General features: G+C 55.3%; 1 protein-coding gene across 2 annotated transcripts; it reads left to right on the forward strand.

Annotated features, from left to right (window-relative positions):
* THOP1 (thimet oligopeptidase 1) lies at window positions 1-26,464 on the forward strand. Of its 2 annotated transcripts, XM_049876310.1 has the most exons (13): window positions 1-154; window positions 4,925-5,137; window positions 11,582-11,730; window positions 13,757-13,864; window positions 15,551-15,653; window positions 17,489-17,649; window positions 18,758-18,893; window positions 19,574-19,940; window positions 20,440-20,641; window positions 20,779-20,965; window positions 21,552-21,680; window positions 22,997-23,133; window positions 23,738-26,464. In XM_049876310.1, exons 1-13 carry the CDS (start codon window positions 139-141, stop codon window positions 23,891-23,893), a joined length of 2,064 nt encoding a protein of 687 aa, XP_049732267.1. In that variant the 5' UTR covers window positions 1-138; the 3' UTR covers window positions 23,894-26,464. The 2 variants fall into 2 exon arrangements, with proteins under 2 accessions (XP_049732267.1, XP_049732268.1); XM_049876311.1 differs by lacking the exon at window positions 23,738-26,464 and having other exon boundaries at window positions 22,349-23,089.
* The last annotated feature ends 1,172 nt before the right edge of the window (window positions 26,465-27,636 follow it).

Below are 27,636 nucleotides of genomic sequence, written 5' to 3' on the forward strand. Positions count from 1 at the left end.
GCGAACGGCGGACGGCGGGCACCTCAGTCTGGGAGCAGCGGCGGCGACCGAGTGAACTCAGGCGGCCGCTGCGGTGTCCGAGGCACCTAGACGAGGACCAGGTGGAGCGAGGGAACCGCCGGCGCGGACCCGCCCGCCATGAAGCCGCCCGCAGGTATCGGCCGTCCCTCGGCAGCGCGGCTCCGGCTCCCCGTCCCCGGGCGACCCCTCGACCCTTGAGCCTCCTGGGGTCGCAACTGGGGCCTCGGATCGGAGCCCAGTGACCCTAGAGTGACCCTGGCCAGTGCAGGGCATGAGCCCGAGACCCCCGCCCCCTCGCTTGCCGAATGAGTGAGCCAGCTTTCCGTGCGCTTCATTCATTCCGCAAACGGTGCCAAGTACTGGCCAGGCCTGGGGTGGACTCCGGGGTCACCGTGGTGGAAGACCCGGTCCCCGTCCTTGCGGACCCCTGGATCGGAGGCAGATGGTAAACAAGGGACCGAGCGGGCGAGGGCTTCAGATTGTGGGAGCAAATGAAAACCAACGGGGCAACCTTGTGGAGACGGGCGGGCAGGTGGTGGTCGTGGAGGCTTCCCGGAGGAGGTGACGTGTGAGCCTAGGGTTGAATGGGGAGAAGGTACTGTCCTGCCAGGATCTGGGGGAGGGCGAGGGCAAAGGCCCGGAGGCGGGAACACGAGTGTCCTGTTCGGAGAACAAGAAGCCAGCTTGGCTGCAAGGTAGTAAGTTGGCAGAGCTTTTTATTTGAAGGGCTCAGGGGCGCTGAGGGAGGCTTCTCATTAGAGGAGTGACATGACCCGATTTATGGGGGAAAACCACCCAGGTTGTTGTGTAGTGCCTTCTCGTGACCTTTTGGAAGCAGATCGCCAGGCCTTTCTTCTGGGGCACCTCTGGGTGGGTTCCAACCGCCAGCATTTCAGCTAGAAGTTGAGCACTTAGGCGTTTGCTCCACCCGGGGACTCCAGCCTTCGTGATTGTTGCTGGGTACTGTGGAGTCAATTCTGACTCTTGGCAACTCCGTGTGACAGGGTACAACTGCCGCATGGGGTTTCACGGGGTGTCATCTTTACCGGAGCAGATCACTAGGGCTTTTTCCTGAGAAGTGCCGACCTTTTGACTAGTTGAGCGCTTAACCGTTTGCGCCGCTGAGGGACTTCCGCGTTTTTGCTGGTATCCTTGAATTTTTTTTTGCCTTCCCACACCCTCGTCCTACTCTCCACATCTTTCTCCAGCGGATTGCTAGGATGATGATGATAATTGCGGTTATTTAGGAAGGCAGGAATGTCGTCCACCTTGTTTGCCGCTGGTCTGCAGCTCAGGGTCCTGTGCATAGATGGCAATCCGTGAATAGCTATGGGATGAATGCATGTGCGCAGCTTCTTCTGACCCCTTCTCCTCTGGGAGCTTCTTGCCACGTCCAGCTCACAGGGATCTCCATTTACCACATTTCATATAGATCCACAGCCCCTTGTCTGCAGTTCTGAAACCCCAAATACTCTACATACAGAAGGGTATTCTCCTAAGTTTGCAGCACGTGGCCAGAAAAATCTCACCTGTATTGATCTGTTATTGTTAGGCGCTGTCCAGTCGATTCCGACTCCTGGCAACCCCATGTGACAGAGTAGAACTGCCCCGTAGGGTTTCCTAGGCTGTGATCTTTAGGGGAGCAGATTGCCAGTACTTTCTCCTGAGCGGCTGCGGAGTGGGCTCAAATCACCGACCTCAGTTAGCAGCCTAGCACCGCCCCCCCCCCCTTTTTTTTAACTTAGAAGTAACTTTTTGTGTGTGTGTGTGTGCTTTAGGAGAAAGTTTACAGAGTACAATGGTTTCCCATTCCATAGTTTGTGGGTAAAATGTTTTGTGACCTTAGATTCATTGCCACAGTGTGTCAGCACTATACCCATTTCCGCCCTGATTTCCCCATTTTCTTTAGTCCTGATTTTCTACTCCTCCCTACTTTCTAATCTGTGCTTTTGGGCAGATAGTGCCCTTTGATCTTGTATGATTGATTGTTCTAAGGAGTACATTCCTCTCAGTTATTGTTAACTCATTCATTACTTTCTAAAATTTTATTCTTTAAAATCTTCTAATACTTTTTTTTTAATTTCGTGAACTTTATTTTTAACAAGTATTTGTATAAACAGTAAATGGGGAAAACACCTAGGGTCAAAGTGACGTTAGCATTTACAAAGTGATTTCCTGGGAGCCTTCATAGCCGTTGTTACTTTAAGAGCAGTGCAGTTAGCCTGTCACTCGGGTTCCTAATCTTGTTTGAATAGTGTTGTCGAAATAGTCCAATACATTGGCTTTTGAAGCACAGGATCGGGGAACTGTTTGCGGTTATGGTTTTTTACATTCACTTGGCTTAGATTGTGATTCAACATTATTTGTGGAATTTGTATAGGGGTAGATAATTTTATAGAAATCTATCAAAAGGAGATAAAAAGTGGGTTGTTGAACATCTCTGAGAATGGTTCAGCTTTAATATCTTCTTGGTTTCTTTTTACTAGTAAAAAAAGTCTGTTTTGTGAGCTTTTTTCATTTCTTTTGAAATTTTTTAGCTTCTGTAACTGGCTTTTCAATAATTGTTATCAGTTATTGATGATTTGTTTTTATCATTCACAAGATAAAGCTTGAGACCTTTGCTCAGAAAGACTGAGGTATTAACAGTTTTGTTATTTCAAGGTTGGGTTCTCTACTTATGTGAGTTTTCAGCTATTGATGGTAGCTGCAGCAATTCCTATATGTCTTTGCTGTTCATTTTAGTTGTCTTACTCGTGTTGTAAATTCTGTCATTTTTTTCCCCCATAAGGCTAGTGGTATTAAAGTTTTGGCGTTCGGGAATTTCAGTGTTTCTGGCCTTGATCTAAGTGTGGGCCCCAGGGGGTTTTGGATAAAAGATTGTGGGCTGAGATAATAACAGCTGTGTCTTGAAAAACCAGTTGCCACCGAGTCAATTCTAACTCATTGCGACCCCACGTGCATCAAAGTAAATCTGTGTTCCGTGGGGTTTTCGATGGCTGAGTTTTTAGAGTCCCTGGATGGTGGGAACTGTACATGCACTTGGCTACTAACCGAAAGGTTAGAGATTTGAGTCTACCCAGAGGCACCTTGGAAGAAAGGCCTGGAGATATGCTTCCAAAAAAACCAGCCATGGAAAAGCCTATGGAGCACAGTTCTGTTGACGCATGTGGGCTCACCCTGAGTCGGAGTCAACTCGATGGTAGTTGGTCCCTGGTTACTGGAAACCTTGCGGTGTTCAAGGTGCCAGGTGTTCATCCCCACGTTGGATTCCAACAGTTCTATGCCCTGTGTTGTGAACCATGCCCATTTTACAGATGGGAGTTCTCTTGCTGTGACTCCAGAGCTAGCAAGTGGCAGAGGTGGGGTCCAAACTTGGGCAGTCAGACTCTAGCTGCTGCTCTTAGCTAGCATGCTGTACTCACGCCGCCTTCCCCACCCACTGCCGGGGCTCTGCGGTGCACTGAGCTCAGACCCTTCATCGCTGTCCACACCAGGCCTGGCCGACTGTGGCCCACCTGGCTTTGCACAGCCCATGAGCTAAAAATGTTTTTAATAAGACAGGGCAGGGACTGACTGATGTGGCCTGCAAAGCCCGAAGTATCTGGTCCCTTACTGAACAGGAGTGCCAGTCCCGGGCCTATACTGCGCACACCTTCCCAGGTTCTGCCAGGTGGTTTTGTCAGCTCCTCTGGCTCAACCATGCTGGCTTTCCCCAGAAGTCTCACTTCCAGGCCTTCACACAGGTTGTTCCCTCAGCCTTGACCCTCACCCAGCCAGTCACCCTTTAACCGTCCATCCCTTCCTCAGGGGCCCTGGGGGGATGAGGCCCCTAATTACACTTCCAAAGCCCCTGGACATCTTGATGGCCACCTGACCCTGAACGACTTGTTGAGTTGGTGAGTGGGGGCTGTTGTGTCCTCTCAGCTGGGTGTAGGCAGTGAGCCAGGAGACGGGGCTTCTCCTGGAAGCACCCCCGTGCCTTCCTCTTCTTCTCTGGCATGCAAGAGTTGAGCTGTGCCACACTGGCTCTGGAGCCTCCTGTTCTATAAACACCTGGGGGTCTTTGCGGGGTGCTGCTGCCTGGGACCTGTGTTTACTGTCTGTAGGGCAGGTTTTTTAACAGCTATGTGAACATTTATGGCTAGATTCTTTTCTGGGGTGGGGCCGTCCTGTGCACTGTAGGGTGTTGAGCAGCATCCCTGGCTTTTACCAACTCAATGCCAGCAACACCCACCCAGCGGTGACAACCACAGATACGTTGCGCAGTGTCCCCTGAGGACAGAATTGCTCCTGGTGAGAAGCCCTGGGTTAGGGGATTCCACTGACCCCCAAGAGACTCTGCATCCCATAATCACCTGACGTACTGTTGTCCTAAAACACCGCCCACATTTAAATCCACACACTGAATGGGGAGGAGAGGAGGGAAATCACAGGAGCTGGAGGGCCCCCTGGTTTACACTGGCTGGCCCAGCAGGAGTTTATCCTGGTGTGTGGTGTGAGCAGGGACTGAGCTCCGGTTTTTTACAGAAAAATAGTGCAGGGTCTCTCCCCTCTCGGCCCTGCTGATGTGGGGGCCAAATTCTTCCGTGGGCTGGGGCCGTGTGCACCGTAGGGTGTTGAGCAGCATCCCTGGTCTCTACCCCCTAGATGCCAGTAGCAGCCTCCAGTCAAGACAACCACAAATGTCCCCAGACATTGCTGAGTGTCACCTGGGGCAGAGTCACCACAGGTGACATGCCCAGCTCTAGAGGATCCGTCTGTCTGTGTACCGCCCGCAAAGCCCTGACCTTACTGATCCTGGTGGGGAAGTGGGCTATACTCCCCCCACTCCCCAGTCACTTTGGCCCTAATTCTGGCCTTGGAATGGACACAGTGAGGCTCTTCTTTGTCCCCTCCTGTCTAGCCTGCCCAGGCGAGGTCCTGGACGTGGTGTCTCCGTGCTCCGTGGTGAACTACCTGCGCTGGGACCTGAGCACCCAGCAGATCGAGGAGTTGACCAGGGAGCTCATGGAGAAGACCAAGCTGGTGTATGACCAGGTGGGCGCCCAGGAGTTTGAAGACGTGTCGTATGAGAGTACACTCAAGGCTCTGGCTGACGTGGAGGTGTCTTATACAGGTAAGTCCAAGTCGGGAGCCATGTGTGGCTCGATGGCACTGGCGGGGGGAGGGGGGGCGACATGGTTGAAGGGCTCAGCTGGAGCTGCGCGGGGTTGCACAGACACCCCTTCTCGTTGTTTCCAGCTGTTGTTAGCTGCCGTCACGTTGGCCCCAGCTCATGGTGACCCCAGGCACCACAGGAACAAAATGCTGCCTGGTCCTGTGCCATCCCCAGGGTTGGCTGTGCACTGGACTGTGGTGACCCAGAAGGTTTTCGCAGTCACGTGGCTTCTTGCTCTTTCTTGGCCTGACTGTGGGGGGACTCGGCTTCCCTGCCATCCCCAGGGTCGGCTGTGCACCAGACTGTGGTGACCCAGAGGGTTTTCACAGTCACGTGGCTTCTAGCTCTTTCTCGGCCTGACGGTGGGGGGACTCGACTTCCTTGTCTGTATGAGTTGAAGGTGGTTGTGATGAGCAAACACAGTGACCCAGGTAGAGGCACCTGGCTGGTGCGGGTCACTGAGAGGCATCCAAGAAACACTGGTGCTCTGCGTGCGTCCCACTCCCCGCCTCGGCACTGCCACTCGGCCGGGTCGGTTGTGACACTTGAGAGCCTTGAGCTGGAGAATCTGCCTAGACAGACACCTGCCTGCACGTCAGCTCAGGTTCCTGCCTGAAACCCAAGTCCTTTTTGGCCCCTTTCCTGCCCCTGGGGGTATTTGTTTTCTCCCAACTGCTGCACTTGGCTGCCTTCTGGTTGCTTCTCTCACCCCACCTGACGCCACGTGGTGACCTTGGTGCCACCTGACTGAGGGTCACGGGGCTGCCGGGACAAGTGCCTGAAACTGGGAGCTTAACACACAGAAACGTACTCACCTCCGGCTCTGGTGGCCGGAAGTGTGAGAGCTGTCGGCAGTGCCGTGCTCCCTCAAAAGGCCCTAGGGGAGGACTCCCTGCCTCTTCCAGCCTCTGGGGCTTCCCTGCAATCCTTGGTTTGGTGTTCCCTGCCTAACAGACCATCACTCCAGTCTCTGTCTCTGTTTTCACATGGCCATCTTCCATCTCCATGTGTCTCTGTGTCCAAATTTCCCTCTACTATAAGGACACCCTGGTGGCACAGTGGTTAAGACCCATGGCTGCTAACCAAAGGGCCAGCTGTTCGAATCCATCAGGCACTCCTTGGAAGGTCTATGGGGCAGTTCTTTTCTCTCCTATAGGGTTGTTATGAGTTGGAATCAACTTGACAGCAGTGGGTCTAATGGGTATAAGGACACCGGGAGTCCTGGTGGCGCAGTGGTTAAAATGATTGACTGCTAACCGAAAGGTCGGTGGTTCAAAACCACAGTGGCCCCATGAGAGGAAGATGTGGCAGTCTGCTTCTATAGAGATTTGCAGCCTGGGAAACCCTGTGGGGTTGCTATGAGCCAGGATCAACTCGACGGCAGTGGGTTTGGGTGTTTTTGCTTTTTATGAGGACACTGGTCATTGGATTGGGGCCTGCCCTCCCCCTGTTGACCATATCTTAACTAATTAGATCCCCCAAAACCTGATTTCCAAACAACGCCACGTTCACAGGTTCTGGTGGACGTGAGCTTTGGGAACTTTGGGGGGACACTGTACACCTGCCAGCTGGCTCCTCCTCTTTCTGATCCTTCCCTTGGTGGTTTTGAGGGACCCTGTACACCCACCAGCTGGCTCCTTCTCTGTCTGACCCCCTTCTTCCCTTGGTGGGGAGGGAGATGGCTGTGAAATCAGAGATGGCAGCTGCTACCCAGAGCCCCTGTAGGGACTGTAAGCTTATACGAGGCGCACAAGGCCGTGAGACCTCTGAGCAAGGAGAGCCCCTGCCCTTCCGATCCTCCAGCAAAACTGTGTTTTGGGAACCACCGTGATGCCTTGGATTCAAGCTGAGGGGTCCTCCTGTGTCCCTGAGACCTCCTGTGAGGGCGCGCTGACGCCAGGCTGCACCGTGCAGGCTGCCGGCTCTGCTCTCACGGCCGTGTGCGTGCAGGCCGGGGACAAGGCTACAGCTTGGGAGGCTGAGGCCTGGCTGTGTTTCCTGGGCACGCTGCTGCTCAGGCGGGGGCTATCCCAGCTGGACCTCAGTTTCCCCCCGCCTGTTTTTTTTTGTCATAGAGAGTGTCACAAGGACCGAGTGGGAGTAATTCCCAGTGTCCACCAGCAGACACTGTCCAGGCGTTACTTGGTCTCCCTCACCCCACCTCACCTTTCTACTTCCCTGCCATTTTTTTCTCCACGTAGTTGTTGTTATTGTTAGCTGATGTCAAGTCAGTTCCGACACACGGTGACGCCACGCACGACAGAATGACGCTCTGTCCAGCCCCCTGCCATCTGCCTGGGTCCATTGTTATCTTTTATCCTAGGGGCTCATCCTCCAGTGCTATACTGGATCCACAGGGTTTTCATTGGCTGATTTTTGGAAGTAGATTGCCAGGGCTTTCTCCCTAGTCTGTCTCAGTCTAGAGGCTCCATTTTGAAAGTAGATTGCCAAGGCTTTCTCCCTAGTCTGTCTTAGTCTAGAGGCTCCGCTGCAACCTATCCACCGTGGGTGATCCTACTGGTATTTGAAATACTGGTGGCAAAGCTTCCAACATAGCAACACCTTAGGCACCACAGTATGACAAACTGACAGATGGGCGGTGGTCCTACTTAGTAGCCAGAGTAATTTTAAAGATAAAGTTGACCATGTCACTTCCCTTGTACGATCCTTCAGTCCCTTTCCATGGCCCTCGGGATGAAGACAGTGTCCCCGGCATGGCCTACTGTGCCCTGGACCACCCGCCCTCCCCTCAGCACTGTCCTGGGCCTGTCTGTCAGCCATGCGGCCTCCCTGCAGTTCCCCCGACTTGAACTGCTCCCCCACCTTCAGTAACAGCTGACGGAGTGGACGGCTCACCTCAGAGTCCTGACTGGGTGCTCCATTTTCAGCTGCACACACTGAGACTTGGCAATGTTTTCATTGGCCCCAAATCATGGAAGTGACTGAACTGCAAATTGAATTCAGGTCTCTCCACGCTTCCAAACCAAACCTGTTGCTGAGTTGATTCTGACTCCTAGTGACCCTATAGGACAGAGTAGAAGTGCCCCATAGGGTTTCCAAAGCTGTCATCTTTATGGAGGCAGACTGCTACGTCTTTCTCAGGAGCAGCTAGTGGGGTCAAATCACCGACCTTCTGGTGAGCAGCCAAGCGCTTAACCACTGTGCCACCAGTGCTCCTGTGGGGCTTCTAGAATGAAGTAAGTTAATATTTGTAAAATGCTTAATGCGAGGCCTGGCACATACTCAGTGTTACACGTTATTGTGTGCCGTTGAGTCAGTTCCGACTCATAGCAACCCCAAAGGACAGAGTAGAACTGCCCTATTGGGTTTCCAAGGCTGTAACCTTCATGGAAGCAGGGTGCCACGTCTTTCTCCTGCAGAGTGGCTGGTGGGTTCAAACCTCTGACCTTTCAGCTAGCAGCTGAGTGCTTAACCACTGTGCCACGAGGGCTCCCCCGTTTTTCTTGTAGTAACAGCTTTACTGAGATATAGTTCGCATACCATACACTTTACTTGTTTAAACCGTACAAGTCACTGGGTGTTAGTATGTCCACAGAGGTGTGCGGCCATCACCCCAGTCAATCTGAGAGCGTTTCTGTCACCCCCAAAAGAAACACTGTGCCCATTAGCAGTCATTGCCTACTCTCCCTCCCAGCCCTAGCCCACCCCTGATCTGCTCTCCTGCTTTCTCTCTTTTCCCGCTTTTTTCCTTTTTTGTGTGCTTTGTTTTTTCTGAACATTTCCTGTCGACAGAATCATACTGTACGTGGTCCTTTGTGTCTGGCTTCTCTCACTGAGAGTGATGTTCTCAGGGTTCATCCGCGTACCTGTAGCAGCTGCCTTTCTCTCTGGCTGAGCAGTCAGCCTCCCGTCATGTGGATGGACCACGCTGTGCTTACCCATCGTCTGTGATCGGACACCTGGGTTGTTTCCACGTTTGGCCATTGTGACTAGCACTGCAGCATACACTGATGTACGAGCTTCTGTGTGGGCACACGTTTTTATGTCTTTTGGGTAGGTACCTAAGAGTGGAATTCCTAGGTTGTATGGTAGCTCTCAGGAGAGGTGTGCGTCAGGGTTGTATCCTTTCACCATACCTATTCAATCCGTATGCTGAGCAAATAATCCCAGAAGCTGGACCATATGAAGAAGAGCGGGGCATCAGGATTGGAGGAAGACTCACTAACAACCTGTGATATGCAGATGACACAACCTTGCTTGCTGAAAGTGAAGAGGACTTGAAGCACTTACTGATGAAGATCAAAGACCACAGCCTTCAGTATGGATTACACCTCAACATAAAGAAAACAAAAATCTTCACAACGGGACCAATGAGCAACATCATGATAAACGGAGAGAAGATTGAAGTTGTCAAGGATTACTTTTTACTTGGATCCACAATCAACAGCCCTGGAAGCAGCAGTCAGGAAATCAAAAGACACATTGTATTGGGCAAATCTGCTGCAAAGGACCTCTTTAAAGTGTTGAAGAGCAAAGATGTCACCCTGAAGACTTAAGGTGCCCCTGACCCAAGCCATGGTACTTTCAATCACATCATATGCATGTGAAAGCTGGACAATGAATAAAGAAGACCGAAGAAGAGTTGATGCCTTTGAATTGTGGTGTTGGCGAAGAATATTGAATATACCATGGTCTGCCAAAAGAACGAACAAATCTGTCTTGGAAGAAGTACAACCAGAATGCTCCTTAGAAGCGAGGATGGCGAGACTGCGTCTCACATACTTTGGACATGTTATCAGCAGGGATCAGTCCCTGGAGAAGGACATCATGCTTGGCAGAGTACAGGGTCAGCGGAAAAGAGGAAGACCCTCAACGAGGTGGATTGACACAGTGGCTGCAACAATGAGCTCAAGGATAACAATGATAGTAAGGATGGCGCAGGGCCGGGCAGTGTTTTGTTCTGTTGTGCATAGGGTCGCTATGAGTCAGAACTGACTCGACGGCACCTAAGAACAACAACAATATGGAAACTCTGGAGCCATGATAGTGCAGTGGTTAAGAGCTACGGCTGTTAACTAAAAGGTTGGCAGTTGGAATCCACCAGTCACTCCTTGGAAACCCAGTGGGGCAGTTCTGCTCTGTCCTATGGGGTTGCTATGAGTTGGAATGGACCGACGGCAGCAGGTGTGATTTTGGTTCTGGTCACTGATGATCCACTTCTGACAGCTCAGCTGCTGAGAACCCTGGGAGCATGGTGCTGCCCTGACACGTGAAGCACCAGGAGTTGGAGTCAGCTTGACGGCAGTCATTTCGGTTTTTTTTTTTGTAATTTTTTTTTAATTGTGCTGTAAGTGAAAGTTTACAAATCAAATCCGTCTCTCATACAAAAATTTATACACAGCCTGTTATATACTCCTAATTGCTCTCCCCCTAAGGAGACAGCACACTCCTTCCCTCCACTCTCTCTCTCTGTGTCCCTTTGGCCAGCTTTTGACCCTCTCTGCCTTCTCATCTTACCTTCAGACAGGAGATGGCAACATGGTCTTATGTGTCTACTTGATCCACGAAGTTCATTCTTCACCAGTATCATTGTTTATCCCATAGTCCAGTAAAATCCATGTCTGAAGAGTTGGCTTTGGGAATGGTTCCTGTCTTGGGCCAACAGAAGGTCTGGGGACCATGACCTCCAGGGTCCTTCTAGTCTCAGTCTGGTCTTTTTAGAAGAATTTGAGGTCTGCATCCCACTGTTCTCCTGCTCCCTCAGGGATTCTCTGTTGTATTTCCTGTCAGGGCAGTCATCAGTGGTAGCCGGCCACCATCTAGTTCTTCTGGTCTCAGGCTGATGTAGTCTCTGGTTCATGTGGCCCTTTCTGCCTCTTGGGCTCGTAATTACCTTGTGTCCTTGGTGTTCTTCATTCGTTTGTTCTTATGGTGGCTCTGTGTTAAAGCTTATGCTATCATAGCCACCCACGCTCTCTCCACCACACAGAAAGCATGAGAGTGCTCCGTAAAGTATAAAACGGCTCGTGACCGTACAGCACAGCCATCCTCAGCTGCGGCTCTCGTTCTAGAGCTGAGTTCCACTGGTCTCTCAGTGTTGTCAGGCCTGTCTGCGTGTCCCTTCCTGGCTGGAGTGTCTTGGTGTCACTTGTTGTCACGACTGTCTCCGCGTGTCCCTTCCTGGCTGGAGTGTCGTGGTGTCACTTGTTGTCACGACTGTCTCTGCGTGTCCCTTCCTGGCTGGAGCGTCGTGGTGTCACTTACGCTTCCATTTGGACTGTGAGGTGCGGAGGGTGTGGGCCGCAGCTCTTCAAGCCTGCACCCTGCTGCCCGAGAACATTCAGGGAATGGATAAGCCGATCATCGGGGGCTTGGTGGGCGCTGGCCAGTCTCCATCCAGGGCCCGTTTTCATGCCTGTCTCATTGTCTTGCCTGTTTCAGTTCAGAGGAATATCCTTGATTTCCCCCAGCACGTCTCCCCGTCCAAAGAGATCCGGACGGCCAGCACAGAGGCGGACAGAATGCTGTCGGAGTTTGACGTGGAGATGAGCATGCGGCAGGACGTGTACCAGAGGATTGTCTGGCTGCAGGTGAGCCCGCACGCACAGGGCAGGAGACCCGGCCGGGAGGCCAGCAGACCCGGGCCGAGAGGCCAGCCTCTAAGCCCGTCGACGTGACCTCTTCAGAACCGGATAATTCTGCACTCGAGATTTTAAAAAGCACCACGCACCTACAGCTCAGCTTCTCAAGGCTTTCACACATCCACTGCTTCATGTCATACCCCTCCTGTGTGTTACCTAGAGAGGGTGCCTAAATTCCATGGGCGAATAGAGGCTCAGTGACGCGCTCAAGGTGACAGGGCACATCTGGGGCTTCCCCTCTCATCAGCACCCCTCCCACATACCCACGGTGACTGTCCTGTCACCTGCATCGCCAGAGCACAAACACCACATGTGGTGGGCGTTAGAGAACAGGCATTTATTTATTCTCTCACAGTTCTGAAGGCTGGAAGTGCAGATCAGGGTCTCAGCCACGTGGATTCCCTTCGTGGCTTCTCCTTGTGTTTGGTGTCTGCTGGCAATCCTTGGCGTTCTTCACTTGTAGATGAACCCCACTTGGTGTCTGATTGTCCCCTGGGTGTGTGTCTCTGTGACATGGCGTCTGACTGCCCCCTGGGTGTGTGTCTCTGTGACGTGGTATCTGTCTGCCCCTGGGTGTGTGTCTCTGACGTGGTGTCTGTCTGCCCCCTGGGTGTGTGTCTCTGTGACGTGGTGTCTGTCTGCTCCCCCCCGGGTGTGTCCCTGTGACGTGGTGTCTGTCTGCCCCCTGGGTGTGTGTCTCTGGGATGTGGTGTCTGTCTGCCCCCTGGGTGTGTGTCTCTGTGACGTGGTGTCTGTCTGCCCCCTGGGTGTGTGTCTCTGGGATGTGGTGTCTGTCTGCCCCCTGGGTGTGTGTCTCTGTGATGTGGTGTCTGTCTGCCCCCTGGGTGTGTGTCTCTGTGACGTGGTGTCTGTCTGCTCCCCCCCGGGTGTGTGTCTCTGGGATGTGGTGTCTGTCTGCCCCCTGGGTGTGTGTCTCTGGGATGTGGTGTCTGTCTGCCCCCTGGGTGTGTGTCTTGTGACAGGGTGTCTGTCTGCTCCCCCCCGGGTGTGTGTCTCTGGGATGTGGTGTCTGTCTGCCCCCTGGGTGTGTGTCTTGTGACAGGGTGTCTGTCTGCCCCTTGGGTGTGTCTCTTTGTCTAATATGCTCTTTTTAGAACTCAGAAGTGGGAGGTATATGAGCCACCCTACTCTGGTGTGGCTGTATTAATATAACAAAAGAAAAGCCCTATTTCTAAACAGGGTCCCAGCCACAGGGACAGGGGCCGGGAGTTCAACATGCATTGTTGGGGACACGATTCAGTCCGTGACAGTGACCTCTGCTGCTGCTATCAGCACGAGAAGCAGAAGAGACCCGAGAGATGTCTCATGTACCTGTGATTCATGCCCTTGGGCGCGGGTGCCTGTAGCTTGCAGATGCCTCTTTCAGGCCCAGGAAAATGCAACCACTTTGCTGTGGTGCAGGTATAGGTGGGGGGGGGGGGGGTGGGGGTGGCCCATGAAACCATACACAGAATTTCTTTTTTATGTTGAAGTTGTTGAGACAATTGTAGACTGGTAAGCAGGTGTGAAAAGTAACACAAGGAGAGGTCCCGTGTACACTGGGCCCGGTTTCCCCCCGTGAGAACACTTGGCCAAACTGGAGTCAGTGTCACCGCCTGGATGCCGACACTGATGCGGCCCACCGAGCCTGTTCCTGTTGAGCCGCTCACCTGCTGGAGGAGGTCTGGCTGATTCCAGGTTTCGGCTATGCCGAATAAAGCTGCTGTGAACATTCGTGTGCAGTTTCGGCTGAACACACGGAGTCTCGGGACTGGCGCCCAGGAGCACGTTGCTAAGTCCTGCAGCAGTTGCAGGCTTTGTTTTTTTAAAAAACCGCCAAACCGCTTCCCAGGGCAGCTGCACCATTTTACACTCCCACCAGTTGCACGTGAGCGATCTCATTTCTCTGTAGCCTCTCCTGCGTTTGCTGTTGTTGCTGTTTTTCATGTGAAGTTTTTTGATTTTCTTGTTCTAGGAAAAAGTTGAGAAGGACACGCTGAGGCCTGAGGCCATGCGGTACCTGGAGAGGCTGATCAAGCTTGGCCGGAGGAATGGGCTGCATCTCCCTGAGGAGACCCAAGAAGTGAGTGTTGGGCTGTCACTCGTGGTGGGGGCTCCGCACATCCAGGCACAGCTCTCTTCCCCTGGACCCCCTCCCTGGGAAGGCCAAGCCCCTGGCCAGGTGCCGTCTTTACACTGCCCGAGGACCCGAACTCTGGGCAGGGTGGTCTATTCAAAACAGCCTCTGTCTGCCTCCTTTCCTCCCTTGGCCCTCCGGGGCCAGGGGGCCCCCTGAAAGAGTGAGGGGTCCCAGGCCATACACACACCGTCCCATTTAGTCCTCACTGTTACCTCTGTACATGGCACCTCCTGCTTTCTGGCTGGGAACCGAAACTGGGGAGGGCAGTGGCTTGTCCAAGGTTCTGAGGTTAGTAGGTGACAGTGTCTGTGCTCAGACTCCCCTCCCCTCTTCTCTTGCCTGTGCTGGACAGCCCTGAAAGTTTCCGCTAGTATGCCCTACCGCTTCAGGTCCTCTTGAAACTCGACCAGTGGGTCCATGCCCAGCATGCAAGAAGCCAAACTCTCAGACACTGATTTTGAGAGGAATAAAGTTTATTTTGCAGGTATCAAGTGAGAACTCAGAGGTATCGACCTCAGATCAAGTTCCTTGATTTGAGAAGGCATTCACATTTTATAATTAAACACATTTGTGTAGGAGTGGAGGAAGGCAGTGGGCAGGATCAGGAAGCTGTAACTATTCATAGTTTCTGTTGATTATTCATTATGAGGCGGAGCTAAGACTGGGCATGGAAGTGGCCAACGGACGCTTTGCCTTTGAAATGGGCTTGGCTTCTGCAGATGATGTATGTCCGGTAATTTTGGTTTCTTGATGTGAGTCTTTTCATGCCTTGACGTGAGTTCTTTTGTGTTATTGAGCATGTGTGGTGACCCGGGGTCATCTCTTGGTCATCTTTGTTCTGTGCATGTCTGACCACTCTGAATCGGTTAGACGCGGACCTGTCCAGGCTCTCCAGAGGGTCTGCAAAACAACTTAGAGGAAGTGAGTGATGTGGTAGGGAGGTGACTGGGAGTGGCCTGATAACTGGAGGAGTACTAATTAATCAGGTGTCTTCAGCCTCTAGGATCCCCTAACACTCCCATGCCTTTTGAAAGGCCACGCTTGGCAGTTTTTGTCTTACTGAGGTAATGGCTGCCTCTCTTTGGCCACCTGCCTGGTCCTATCTGTGTGGCATTCTGCCCTTCTTTCCTGAAGCCAGAAACCCTGGTGGCGCAGTGAGTAAGAGCTATGGCTGCTAACCAGAAGGTCGGCAGTTTGAATCCACCAGGTATTCCTTAGAAACCCTACAGGGTAGTTCTACTCAGTCCTCTAGGGTCACTGTGAGTCGGAATTGACTCAAGGCAATGGGTTTGGTTTTATTTTTGGTTTTCCTGAAGCCTGACAGGCCATGGCCCTGAGGAGGCCAGCATTTAGGGAGGCTTGGCACATGTTGGCTGGTTCTCAATCGGGATCTTGCTTGGTGAACCCACATGGTCTTTGAAAAGTTGTCAAGCGCACTTTGGGACCCTCAGCCTGCTCCCCATCCTTCAGACTGGCACTTTCTGCTCCAGCCTTGGAGCAGCTGTCCTCATCAAGCTGAGGCAGGGCCAGGGCACGTGGCGAAAGGGCCGGTGCCAGACCTGCCTCCTGAGTGAGGGGCCATGCGTTGGCAGGGAACCCCCTTTCTCACCACCATTTCCTTCCCTCCAGAAAATCAAGAACATCAAGAAGAAGCTCAGTCTCCTGTGTATCGACTTCAACAAGAACCTCAATGAGGACACCACCTTCCTGCCTTTCACGCGGGAGGAGCTTGGTACTCACAGGGGCAGGAGGGATTGGAGGACGGGGTGGGTGGACGAGGGATAGAAGGGTCGTGGGACAAGGGGAGGGGTGTGAGGGGGGTTGGGGGCAGGAGCGAGGGGTTGGAGGACGGGGTGGGTGGGCGAGGGATAGAAGGGTCATGGGATGGGGGTGGGGTGTGGGGGGCCGCCACTACTCGTCTGGAGCTGGAGGAAGCGGAGCAGTGTTGGCAGCGGGGGATCTGGGCGCAGACTCACATCAGCCTTGGGAGACCCTCCGGGGGCTGCTGCATCCTTCAGGGGCATGAAGTCAGGGATGGGGTTTGTTTCTGTCTGAGCACCCTGGGGCATGGTAGGGGCTCCTGAAGTCAGGGATGGGATTTTCTGTCTGAGCACCCTGGGATGCAAGGGCTCCTGAAGTCAGGGGTGGAAGTTTCTCTGTCTGAGACCATGCAGTGCAGTGGGGGCTCCTGAAGTCAGGGTAGGGGCTTGTCTCTGTCTGAGCACCCTGGGGAGCAGCGTTTCCTCACTCGGAGCCCTTACAGCACTCTAGAGCCTAAGGTTCTAGAGCCTTCCTTAGGGAGGGCCTGGGTCTCTCCAACCAAGATTCTGCCTCTGCCTCTGATAGAGGACAGCCCAGGGCTAGACTGGGGCTGTGGGGCCTGTGTCAGCCTTGCCTCCAAAGTAGCCGGAATTTTCCCTCGAAGTCCAGCCCCTCTGCCCCGCCCCCCCCTTTTTTTTTAATCTTACAAAATGAAGGCGATAGACTGAATCCATAGTTTTCAAATCTGCACAGTGGAATTTTGAAGGGTTGGGGTCACCATGAGTTGGGGGCTGACTTGATGGCACTTGGCAACAGTAACAGCCTGTTGTAGAATATGGAGGTGACTTCCAAGTTTTTAACGTTCTAAAGTAGGGTCACTGTGAGTCGGAATTGACTCAAGGCAATGGGTTTGGTTTTATTTTTGGTTTTCCTGAAGCCTGACAGGCCATGGCCCTGAGGAGGCCAGCATTTAGGGAGGCTTGGCACATGTTGGCTGGTTCTCAATCGGGATCTTGCTTGATGAACCCACATGGTCTTTGAAAAGTTGTCAAGCGCACTTTGGGACCCTCAGCCTGCTCCCCCATCCTTCAGAACTATCTCTGAACTATCTCCTTTTTTCCTTTAAAAAAAAGTTTTTGCATCAACCAAGTTCTTTCAGGATTTCTTATGAACATGATGGAAATATACCTCTATTCAGCGGGACAGATGATACATTTTTTTTAACTTCTTGTTTTAACGTAATTTCAAACTTAGAGTTTGCAAAAATAGTGCAAAGAACTTGTGTAGCCAGGCACACCCACTGTTTACATTCTGCTACGTGTGTTTTGTGCTTTTCTCTGTTTGCATATGTGTACATATGTGTTGTTGCTGTGTGCTGTTGGTTCTGACTCACGGCGACCTTATAGGACAGAGTAGAGCTGCCCCATAGGGTTTCCTAGGCCATCATCTTTACGGAGCAGATAGCCAGGTCTTTCTCCCAAGGAGCTGCTGGTGGGTTCAAACTTTTGTGCCACCAGGGCTCCTTTGTATGTGTGTGTCTATGTACAGTGTATACGTATGTATGTATACGTGTGCGTGTATGTGAGTGCGTATACACGTATATACGTACGTGTGTGTGTTTCCTCTCTGGTGGAATGCCTGTGTGGTGCTCAGCCAGTAGCTGAAAGGTTGGTGGTTCTAATCCACCCAGCGGTGTCTTGGATGAAAGGCCTGGCACTGTGCCTCCGAAAACCCCGTGTAGCACTTCTGCTCCGCACACGTGGGGTCAGCTGGGCAGCGAGTGGTACTGATTTTGCTCCCCGCCAGGAGGGCTCCCTGAGGACTTTCTGAACTCCCTGGAAAAGACTGAGGACGACAAGTTGAAGGTCACCCTCAAGTACCCACACTATTTCCCCCTTCTGAAGAAGTGCTACGTGCCTGAGACCAGGAGGAAGGTGGAGGAGGCCTTCAACTGCCGGTGCAAGGAGGTGAGCAGGTGCCACCCTGGGCGCTGCAGGGAGATGTCCCTTCCCGGGAGTGTTCTCGCCTGTGCTGCAGGGATTGCCCTGGCCTTTCCCACAGCCGTGTGGTCACAGTCAGTGAGCAGCCCAGGCCAGCCCTTCAGACTCTCTGTGCTATGTGTGACTCTGCCTTAAGGCCCACAGAGCAAGGTGTGACCCCCTGCTGGCCCCATCCTGCAGCTCCTTAGCTGCTCTTGAGCGTCACTGAGTTGATGCTGACTCGACGACCCCATGTGACAGAGTAGAACCGCCCCATGGGGTTTCCTAGGCTGTCGTCTTTACAGGAGCAGATCTCTGGGTCTTTCCCCTGCAGAGCTGCTGGTGGGTTCGAACCACTGACCTTTTGATGAGCAGCTGAGTACTTAACTGTCCGCACACGTGGGGGTCAGAGCCCCTCACTGCCCGCTCCAGAAGACCGGTCCTTTAATTCGTCAGTGATACCTGCTCTGTTGTTGTTTGGGAAAATATTATTCTTTCCCAAAATATTTGTTTTTGTGGTACTTTTTACTTTGTGATCGTTTTATATTGGTTTGCAGTTGTGAGAAAAAAACAGAGAGCCCAGGAACCCTTTATCCAGTTTCCCCCAGTGATTGTGTTGTTGGGTGACGTCAAGGTGATTCTGACTCATGGCAACTGTGTGTGACAGCAGAACAGCCCCACGGGTTTTTCTAGGCTTCGATCTTTGTGGGAGCAGATCGCTAGGCCTTTCTCCTGCGGAGTCGCTGTGTGGGTTCGAACTGCTCAACTTTCTGTTAGCGGCCCAGTGCTTAACCGCCATGCGAACAGGGCTCCTTCTAGCTGCTTAGATAGGAGCACTGTTTCCATGTATGTCCAGATCTCTGCTTTGTCAGCGGCTCCTCCGTGCCTTAAACGCTCTTTCTGTCATGTTGTGCTATGGGAGCAGGGCTTGGCTATGCACCCACCCCAGCTCCTTCCTTTCCAGCCCCAGCAGACCCTGGGCTCCTCCTGGGCCAGGACAGGGAGCCCCTGTGATCCTGACCATGGAGAACGGGGTGGGCGGGGGGGAGGAGAAAATGGGGGCCCTTTGGCCAACAGGTGGCTCTTTGTGGTCCAGGAGAACTGTGCCATCCTCAAGGAGCTGGTGGCCCTGCGGGCTCAGAAGTCCAGCCTGCTGGGGTTCAGCACACATGCCGACTATGTCCTGGAGATGAACATGGCCAAGACCAGCCAGGTGGTGGCCACCTTCCTAGGTAACCCATCTCACCTCCCACCCTGTGGGCCATGTGGCCAGGGTGAGGCCCCCCACCCGCCGCCAGAGCGCTCACTGGCCGTGACGTAGTCTTGCCTACAGAGCCTCGTTCTGTTTGGTTTTTATGGTAAAATAAATGCAGCGTGAGCCTGTCGGCCTAGTGGAGAGCCTTCTCTTACTCACAGTCAAACGGAAGGTATCGCTCCCCTGACTGTGCTGCTCACCCTCCAGGGCCTCAGTGCCACGCCCAAGTACTGGGGCTATGGCGTCAGGCCTGGAGAATGGCCCCCCTCCTGAGGATTCTGTGAGGTATGAGTGCAGAGAGTGAAGTGCTTCATTCAGGTCCAGCCCAGTGCCAGTCCTCCTGTTATAGGCCAGGGCCCTGAGGCCCAGATGCATGTGGCCTGGTCAGTCCACGGCATTGCAGCCCACTGGGGCAGAGCCCATGGCCCCTTCACTGAGCCCACCATGTGCCAGCTCACAGGGGCAGAGCCTGTGGCCCCCTCACTGAGCCCCCAGTGTCCCAGCCCACCGGGGTAGAGCCAGTGGCCCCACGGCCCCTGGGGCAGAGCTCAAGCTGATGGTGAGCCCAGGGCTATGTCTTGAGGCTTCACGGAGGGTGAGCCTGAGCCGTGTGGCCACGCCTGTGCAGGAGGTAGCCTCTCCTCTCCTGCCTTTCAGACGAGCTGGCCCAGAAGCTGAAGCCCCTTGGGGAGCAGGAGCGCGCCGTGATCCTGGAGCTGAAGAAGGCCGAGTGTGAGCGGCGGGGGCTGCCGTTCGACGCGCGGATCAATGCCTGGGACATGCGCTACTACATGAACCAGGTGGAGGAGACGCGCTACAGCGTGGACCAGAACCTGCTGAAGGAGTACTTCCCCATGCAGGTGGTCACCCAGGGGCTGCTCAGCATCTACCAGGAGCTACTGGGGCTCACCTTCGACCACGAGGAGGGCGCCGCCGTGTGGCACGAGGATGTGACACTGTACACTGTGCGCGACTCGGCCTCCGGGCAGGTGATCGGCAAGTTCTACCTGGACCTGTACCCTCGGTGCGTGTGAGCGGGGCGGCGAGGGTTGGGGGGCACAGCCTGGACTGGCCGCATTCTCCCTCTCCAGCCTCAGCTTGCCCATCTGCAACGGGAGGGGCGTTGCCTGCTCCGTGTGGCGGAGGCGAGGGGCCTGTACACGTAGGTGCTCGGTGGACAGTGCTTGTCATGGGCTCACTGTGCTGCCTGGCTACCAAGCACCTGTTGAGGCTGGGCACAGCCTTTTGGGGTGCCTGGCCCCGCGATGTTCAATCTGTTTTCTGGGGAGGAGCGAACAGGACCACAGCTGTGCTCAGTCGCCTTCCAGAGCGCCAAGGCTCTGTTCAGTCTGTCTCAGTCAGCAGACGAGGACATGGCACTCAGAGAGAGGGTGGTGTGCCCATGACATGGAGAACCCCCCTCATGTGGCAGGATCGGGGCGGTCCTTCCTTCCGCATCCTGGCGTCCCTGTGGGCCATCGGGCGGGCCCTGGAGAAGCCTGGCTGACTCAGTCTCCCCCCAGGGAAGGGAAGTACGGGCACGCTGCCTGCTTCGGCCTCCAGCCGGGCTGCCTGCGGCCTGACGGGAGCCGCCAGATCTCCATCGCGGCCATGGTGGCCAACTTCACCAAGCCCACGCCAGACGCCCCGGCTCTGCTGCAGCACGATGAGGTGGAGACCTACTTCCACGAGTTCGGGCACGTCATGCACCAGCTCTGCTCCCAGGTGGGTGCCGCGCGGGTAGGCGGGTCAGCCATCACTCGGGACCCGCCTCTGTCCCCACTGCTTGGCCATGGGTGTGGCTTGGGGGCTGCCTGAGCCTGCAGGTGGAGTTAAGGAGCTGTGGGCCCTCCCCTGCACAGGCGGAGTTCGCCATGTTCAGCGGCACGCACGTGGAGCGGGACTTCGTGGAGGCACCCTCACAGATGCTGGAGAACTGGGTGTGGGAGCGCGAGCCGCTGCTGCGCATGTCCCGCCACTACCGCACGGGGGACGCCGCACCCCTGGAGCTGCTCGACAGGCTTATCCAGTCCCGGCAGGCCAACACAGGTGCGCCCTGGAACCCCCATGGTGGAGGGTGGTGGGGTCAGCCGTCCATGAGGCCGGCCAGCCCAGGACCCCCAGGAGGGAGGGTGGTGGGGTCAGCCATCCGTGAGGCCGGCCAGCCCAGGACCCCCAGGAGGGAACATGGTGGGGTCAGCTGTCCGTGAGGCCAGCCAGCCCAGGACCCCCAGGAGGGAACATGGTGGGGTCAGCCGTCCACAGGGCTGGCCAGTCCAGGACCCCCAGGAGGGAACGTGGTGGGGTCAGCCGTCCACAGGGCTGGCCAGTCTAGGACTCGCAGGAGGGAAGGTGGTGGGGTCAGCCATCCACAGGGCCAGCCAGCCTAGGACTCCTGGGAAGGAGGGTGGTGGGGCAGCTGTCCATGGGGCTGGCCAACCAGGACCGCCTGCTCAGCCCCATGCTGTGATGAGGACCTGAGGCCGTGATTGGGCAGCACCGGGGCCCCATGCTCCAGCCCAGCCTCCCACCACAAGGTGTGGGGTTGCAGGGTTCAGGGCGAGCAGGAAAAGCGCTACTGGCACAGGGTAGGACTGTGGGCGGCGTTAGGCAGCCTCTCCCTTTTCCCACACAGGTCTCTTTAACCTGCGTCAGATTGTCCTGGCTAAGGTGGACCAGGCCCTGCACACGCAGACAGGCGCCGACCCAGCTGAGGAGTACGCCCGGCTCTGCCAAGAGATCCTGGGGGTTCCAGCCACGCCAGGTAGCCCCTTGGGGCCGGGCTCACCTTAGAACGCAGGGTCAGAAGGACAGAGGGACCTGTGGAGAGGGGCAGGGTGTCTTTTAGAGTTCCCAGAGCGGAGAGCTCAAGAGGAGGGCTGGCCTGCCCAGTTGCCACCTCTCTAGTTGACCCCTGTGGGTGGGGCCGTGGCTCTGGAGCCTATGGCCTCATTCCTGGGTGTGCCCGTCCCCTCCCCTTGTGGGAAGTGACAGGTCTGTCTTAGCTGCCAGCCGTGAGTCTTCCATAATGGACAGGCTGCGCGCTCGCCTCCACGTCCCGGCCCCACGGCTCAGCCCTGAGTACTGACGGTGGGCTTCAGGCCACACTTGCTGTAGGAAGTCACCCTCCAGTCCAGGGGCTCTCACCTGGGGACCCTTCTGCCCTCAGGGGCCACTTGGTGATGTCTGGGGACATTTGTGGCTGTCCCGACTGGGAGGTGCTGCTAGCGTGGAGTGGGTGGTCTGGACGAGGATTCTGCAGAGAAACTGGCGGGTCTGTCCTCACAGCCTGTGCCCCACACGGGGCCCCACGCATGTCGGCTTTGCCCGGTTTGCCTTTGAGCACAGGAGTCCCAGCTAGTGGAGCCGGGGGTCACACGGGCTGCTCAGCAGGGTCCCTTCCGCTGACAAGCTCTGCCTGCATCCTGTCAGGGTCACGGGGCCCCCCAGCCCTTTGCTTGTCGATCAACAAGTGGATCTAGTGTTTCCCCTGATTCCGAAAGTAATCCATGCTTCGTGAGAAACCTGCAAGATACCGAGTCGTTGGGCAGCCTGGAGATGAGGGTCACTAGCATCTCAGTGTGTATCCTTTGAGTTTCCGTGTGGGGTGTGTGTGTGTGCACATACGCACGTGTGTTTGTGCAGACACTCGGGCAGATGCATACGTACACGTGTGGAGATAACGGAGGTTATCGTGTGGTGCTGTGCCGGGCTATTGTCTTCATGAGCATTAGGGAAATCCTTCAGAAATGATTTAAATGATACGTCCAGCTGTGTGGGCGGCACCGCGTGAGCAGCCCCTGAGGGTTATGGCAGCAGAGATTATTGCTCAGACTGCTTCGGGGCAGACCCTCGTCTTAAACAGGTACTGGGCGAAGTCTGTTTCCTTTGGTGAACTGCCCGCCCGCCTTGTAGGTTGTTCTCGTGCCAGCTCCTGCTCTCATGGGCCGAGCCCGCGTCCCCTCACCATCAGCCTAGAACCTTCTTCCCTCTCCCGGGTTGGGGTCTCTCCCGGGTGAGGGGCGTGAGGCAGGGGCAGAGCTGGCAGCAGTGTGGGCCTCTCCGTGTGTTCCCCCCCAGGCACCAACATGCCAGCAACCTTTGGCCACCTGGCGGGAGGCTACGACGCCCAGTACTACGGCTACCTGTGGAGCGAGGTCTACTCCATGGACATGTTCCACACGCGCTTCAAGCAGGAGGGCGTCCTCAACGGCAAGGTGAGGCACCGTTCTCCGTCCCCCCTCACCCCACTGCAGGACGGGCCTCATGGAATGGTCCTCCCTGCTGGCCATGACCGAGAGCAGCCCATCCACAGCCTCTGGGCCAAGCACAGCCACTGTGTGCGGGGCTGTGCTGAGGCTGTGCAGAGGCCCTCCGTGAGGTCCCTTGTCCAGACTCAGCGGCTGCTTAGCAGACAGGCGGGACCTCTTACAGGCAGAGCTGAGTTGGCCCCTCTCCTCTCCTCTGAGACTCGGCAGCTTCCGGGTCTGGGCTCGGCCCGGGGTCTCAGACATCCGTACAGGCTGCGCCAGTGAGGAGCTTCTAATGGGCGTTGGTCTGTACACACACCCAGCACACATAAACACACACACAGACGTGCATGTATGTCCACGCACGTGTAGCACACAAGTATAGCACACGTATGCATGCTGTTCCTCTTCCCCACCCCTCTTCCTCCTCTGGGACCCTGACCCAAGACCTTCCAGCTTCAGTTTGCTGAGCGGGCTCACTCAGGCAGGGGCGGGTTGTGGCTCTGGCAGCCGCCTGGACGTGTGGGCATTCGTTGGGTTGCCTGCCGGCCACAGCTCCCCTTCCCCACAGGTGGGCATGGACTACCGGAGCTGCATCCTGAGACCTGGCGGGTCCCAGGACGCCAGTGTCATGTTGAAGTGCTTTCTGGGCCGTGACCCCAGGCAGGATGCCTTTCTCCTGAGCAAAGGGCTGCTGGTGGAGGGCGGTGAGTCGCCGGCCTGCTGACGGTGCCGCCCGCTCTGAGCTCTCAGCGACGGTTGAGGACCGCGCCTGCCTTGCCCTGTACCTGAGCTCCCAGATTGGCCTTGGCTGTACAGCACCCGGCGGGGATGGAGGAGCGGCTGTTTTCTCTGCAGTGGTCATATCCGGGCTCCACAGTCCCCTTCCCCATGGCCAACTTGGGTCAAAAGATTTTGCTCTTAAGACGTCCAGAGAGCTCAAGGCCTCCTCTCTTGCACTAACCCCTCCCTCCGAGAGAAACTTCTCATTAAACAGGAAGGAGATGAGGAGGCCCCCGTGCCTCTGCTTTTTCTATGGCTGACCTTTTACGGTGGTTGTTATGGTACTGGAATCACGCTCTGGTCTATCTATTAAACCCTTAATTTTGTTGGAGATCACACCTGAGTTTCCACCTGCCTGCAGCCAGGTACCTGGCCACCACGTGCTCCAAGTTCTGGCCTGTTGGCTCACGGGAGACACACTTTCCACATGAGGAGCCCAGGACAGCCAGGAGCACGTCCCAAGACCTTTCCTTTCCCTGCGTGTCTTACCTGGCACAGTTCCAGAAAAATCCTCCTCCACCCTGTTCAACTTTGGCCAACTGGGGGCCAGGCTCAGCCCCTCAGAGACTCCAGAAAGCCGGGGTGCCCCTTGGAGTCCCTGTGGCTGAAGGAGCGGGTGCAGTCACCCTGTCGCCTGCCCAGGCATGAGTGTCCATCGCCCCGGCCTCCAGGAGGGAAGTCCCCCCTTGTCCTGCTTTTAGGGCTGGAGTCTGGGGATTTAGATCCCACCTGCCAGTGCTGCTGGTAGATGTGTGGTTCCAGGCCTTTCTTGCTTGTGTGTCCTCAGAGCCCCGGGAGGCCTTGTCTGCCCTGAGGGTGGCGGCCTCCTGGCTCCTCTGGTCACTTTTCACAGCTGCCTTGGTGACATGTCTTTGTTGGAGTAGAAATTGTTTTGAGGTGCCACGGAGTCAGTTCCGATTCACAGAGACCCGATGTACAACAGAACCAAACACTGCCCATCCTGCGCCATCCTCACAATCGTTACGCTTGAGCCCCTTGTTGCAGCCACTGTGTCAGTCCATCTCGTTGAGGGTCTTCCTCTTTTTTGCTGACCCTCTACTTTACCAAGAATGACGTCCTTCTCCAGGGACTGGTCCCTCCTGACAACATATCCGAGATATGTGGGATGAAGTCTTGCCGTCTTTGCTTCTAAGGAGCATTCTGGTTGTACTTCCTCCGAGACAGATTTGTTCCTTCTGGCAGTCCGTGGTATATTCAGTATTATTCACCAACACTAATTCAAAGGCGTCAATTCTTAGTCTTCCTTAGTCATCGTCAAGCTTTCGCATGCATATGAGGTGACTGAAAACCCCGTGGCTAGGGTCAGGTGCACCTTGGTCCTAAGGTGTGGCTAGGGTCAGGTGCACCTTGGTCCTAAGGTGACATCTGTGCTTTTGAGGCTGTATTTGCCCTTGTTGCATTGGCCTGAACGGTCCGATGCTGACGTTTTCTCCCTGGCTCTGAGCGCCCCGGGGGTTCGTCTCCTGCCTCAGTCCCTTCCCGTGGTCAGCAGAACCAGTTGTCGGGGCCCAGGCAGGCCACATGCCTGTTTCAGGACAAGGGCTTCTGGGACCGTGCTGTCTCCCCCACCAGCCTTGTGCTGACCATCCCCAAGCTGCAGAGCTGCTGTGTCTTAACACCTGGGGACAAGGGGATGAACCTTACCTCCGGCCCTGGTCTGAGAGGTTAGGGGAGGAGGCGGGAATAGACCTCAGAATACTGCAGGGAGGCTCAGCAGGGCAGGGGGTGGCTCGGCCCAGGCAGATGAGTCACAGCTGGGGTGTGGGCTGCAGGGCCCTAGTGTCCAGGCTGAGGCTGGGAGGACGTGGGCTCTTTCAGGGCCTCCCTCCCCGCCACCCTCCTTTCCTTGGTCCCAGACTGACCACTGTCCCCCTCATTGCCCTCACGTGACTCACAGGGTTTGACGCTTGGCCCCCCCGGGAACCGTTTGCCAGGATGCCTCCCCACCCATGCCCAGCCCCTATCTCCTGCTTCTGTGGTGGGAGGGTCAGGGTCAAGGGCCCTGTGCCCATGGAGGTGGTCAGCTCTCAGGGCCCCAGGAAGGCAGGAGAGGCGCAGCTGAGGTCAGCAGTGGTCCAGGCCATGGCACTGCTATGACTGCCGGCGCCACGTCGCCATTCCTCTTCCCTGTGTCAGCCTGAGTCCCACCACTGGGGAGTGTCCATCCCTGAAACCAAGCTGATGGCTGAGATCCCAGGGACGCGGCGCACACTACAGGCAGGAAGGGGACAGAGTACAGCTGAACCTGCTTCTAAAGCTGTGACGCTGCCATTGCCCGGGGGCAAATGGAGAATGGGTGTCAGGGCTGGGAAAGCCTGGGGAGCTTCTGTTAGACCCTGTGCCCCACCCTCTCCAGGGTCTAACTGTAGGACCCCCACTGTCCTGGTCATCATTTTCCCACCCTACCTCCGGAAATAGAAAATAAAAGGAAAAATGGAGCTTGCTGAAGTCTTTGTAACATTTCTGTAGAAACTTGCTCATTGGTTTTCACTTTTTAAAAATGTTTATTGTGAAATACATATAACAAGGCATTTGCCGTTTGAGCCGTTTTTACACGTTCGGTTCAGTAGCGTTTGCTGTCTCAGTCATGTTTACACGTACAATTCAGTGACGCTGGTTACGTTCGCTACGTTGCGCAACCCTCACCGCTGTTTCCAAAGCGTTCACCACCCTAAGCAGAAACCAAGGGAGCCTGGTGGCACAATGGTTAAGTGCTCAGCTGCCAACCAGAAGGTTGGTGGTTCGAACCCACCCAGCGGCGCTGTGGGAAAAAGACCGGGCAGTCTGCTTCCATAAAGATCACAGCCTAGGAAACCGTGGAGGGCAGTTCTACTCTGTCATGTGGGGTCAATAGGAGCTGTGAGTCGGGACCGACTGGACAGCACCCAACAACAAAAAAGCGTGCCCCTGAGCAGCACCTCCTTGCCCTCTCACCCTGGTGACCAGTAATAGACCCACCTCCATGAACTTGACTGTTCGGGATGTTGCATATCAGTGGGACCAGACACTGGTCTTTTGGGTCTGGCTTCTCACTGAGCATCAGGTTCACCCGTCAACGAGGCGTTTCTCCAGCTGTTGGATTTGGGCCGTGGGCAGTGTCCCTGACCGACTCCAGCCAGGCGGCCCTGCGAACGGGGAAGGGGCTGTGAGGGGAACTGCCAGGAGGGCCCAAAGCTGGTGTGTCGACGACAGGTGTTCCGGGGGCCGTGCATTTTGTGTACAGTTTCATTCTTACGTGCTCTGTGGGGTTGGTGTTTATTGTCCGGGTCACAGCCAGCGTGCCCCCCCGGGGCAACACTGGGTGATCCATGTGGGGCCTCAGCACTGAAGAAGGGGTCTCTAGCGTTGCTTCGTGCAACTTAGTTTCCACTCAGAGCTCCTGGGTGGTGCAATGGTGCACACCTCAGCCGCTGACTCAAAGGCTGGAGGGTAGGAAAAAAGGCCTGGTAATCTACTTCCGAAAGCTCAGCCTCTGAAAACTCTGCAGAGCACAGTTCTGCTTTGACATGTGGGGTCGCCATGAGTCAGAGGTGACAGCAACTGCTACTGGTAGGTCCGATGCAGGCTCTGGTAGGCAGCGTGGGGAGTGGGTTGAGCCCTGGGCTGGGAGGCAGGAGGGCCAGGTTCCAGTCTCAGAGGGGCCCGGCAAGGCAAGGCTGCAGCATG

This window comes from Elephas maximus, chromosome 3 (genome assembly GCF_024166365.1).
Source record: "Elephas maximus indicus isolate mEleMax1 chromosome 3, mEleMax1 primary haplotype, whole genome shotgun sequence".
In the NCBI taxonomy this organism is placed as follows: domain Eukaryota; kingdom Metazoa; phylum Chordata; class Mammalia; order Proboscidea; family Elephantidae; genus Elephas; species Elephas maximus.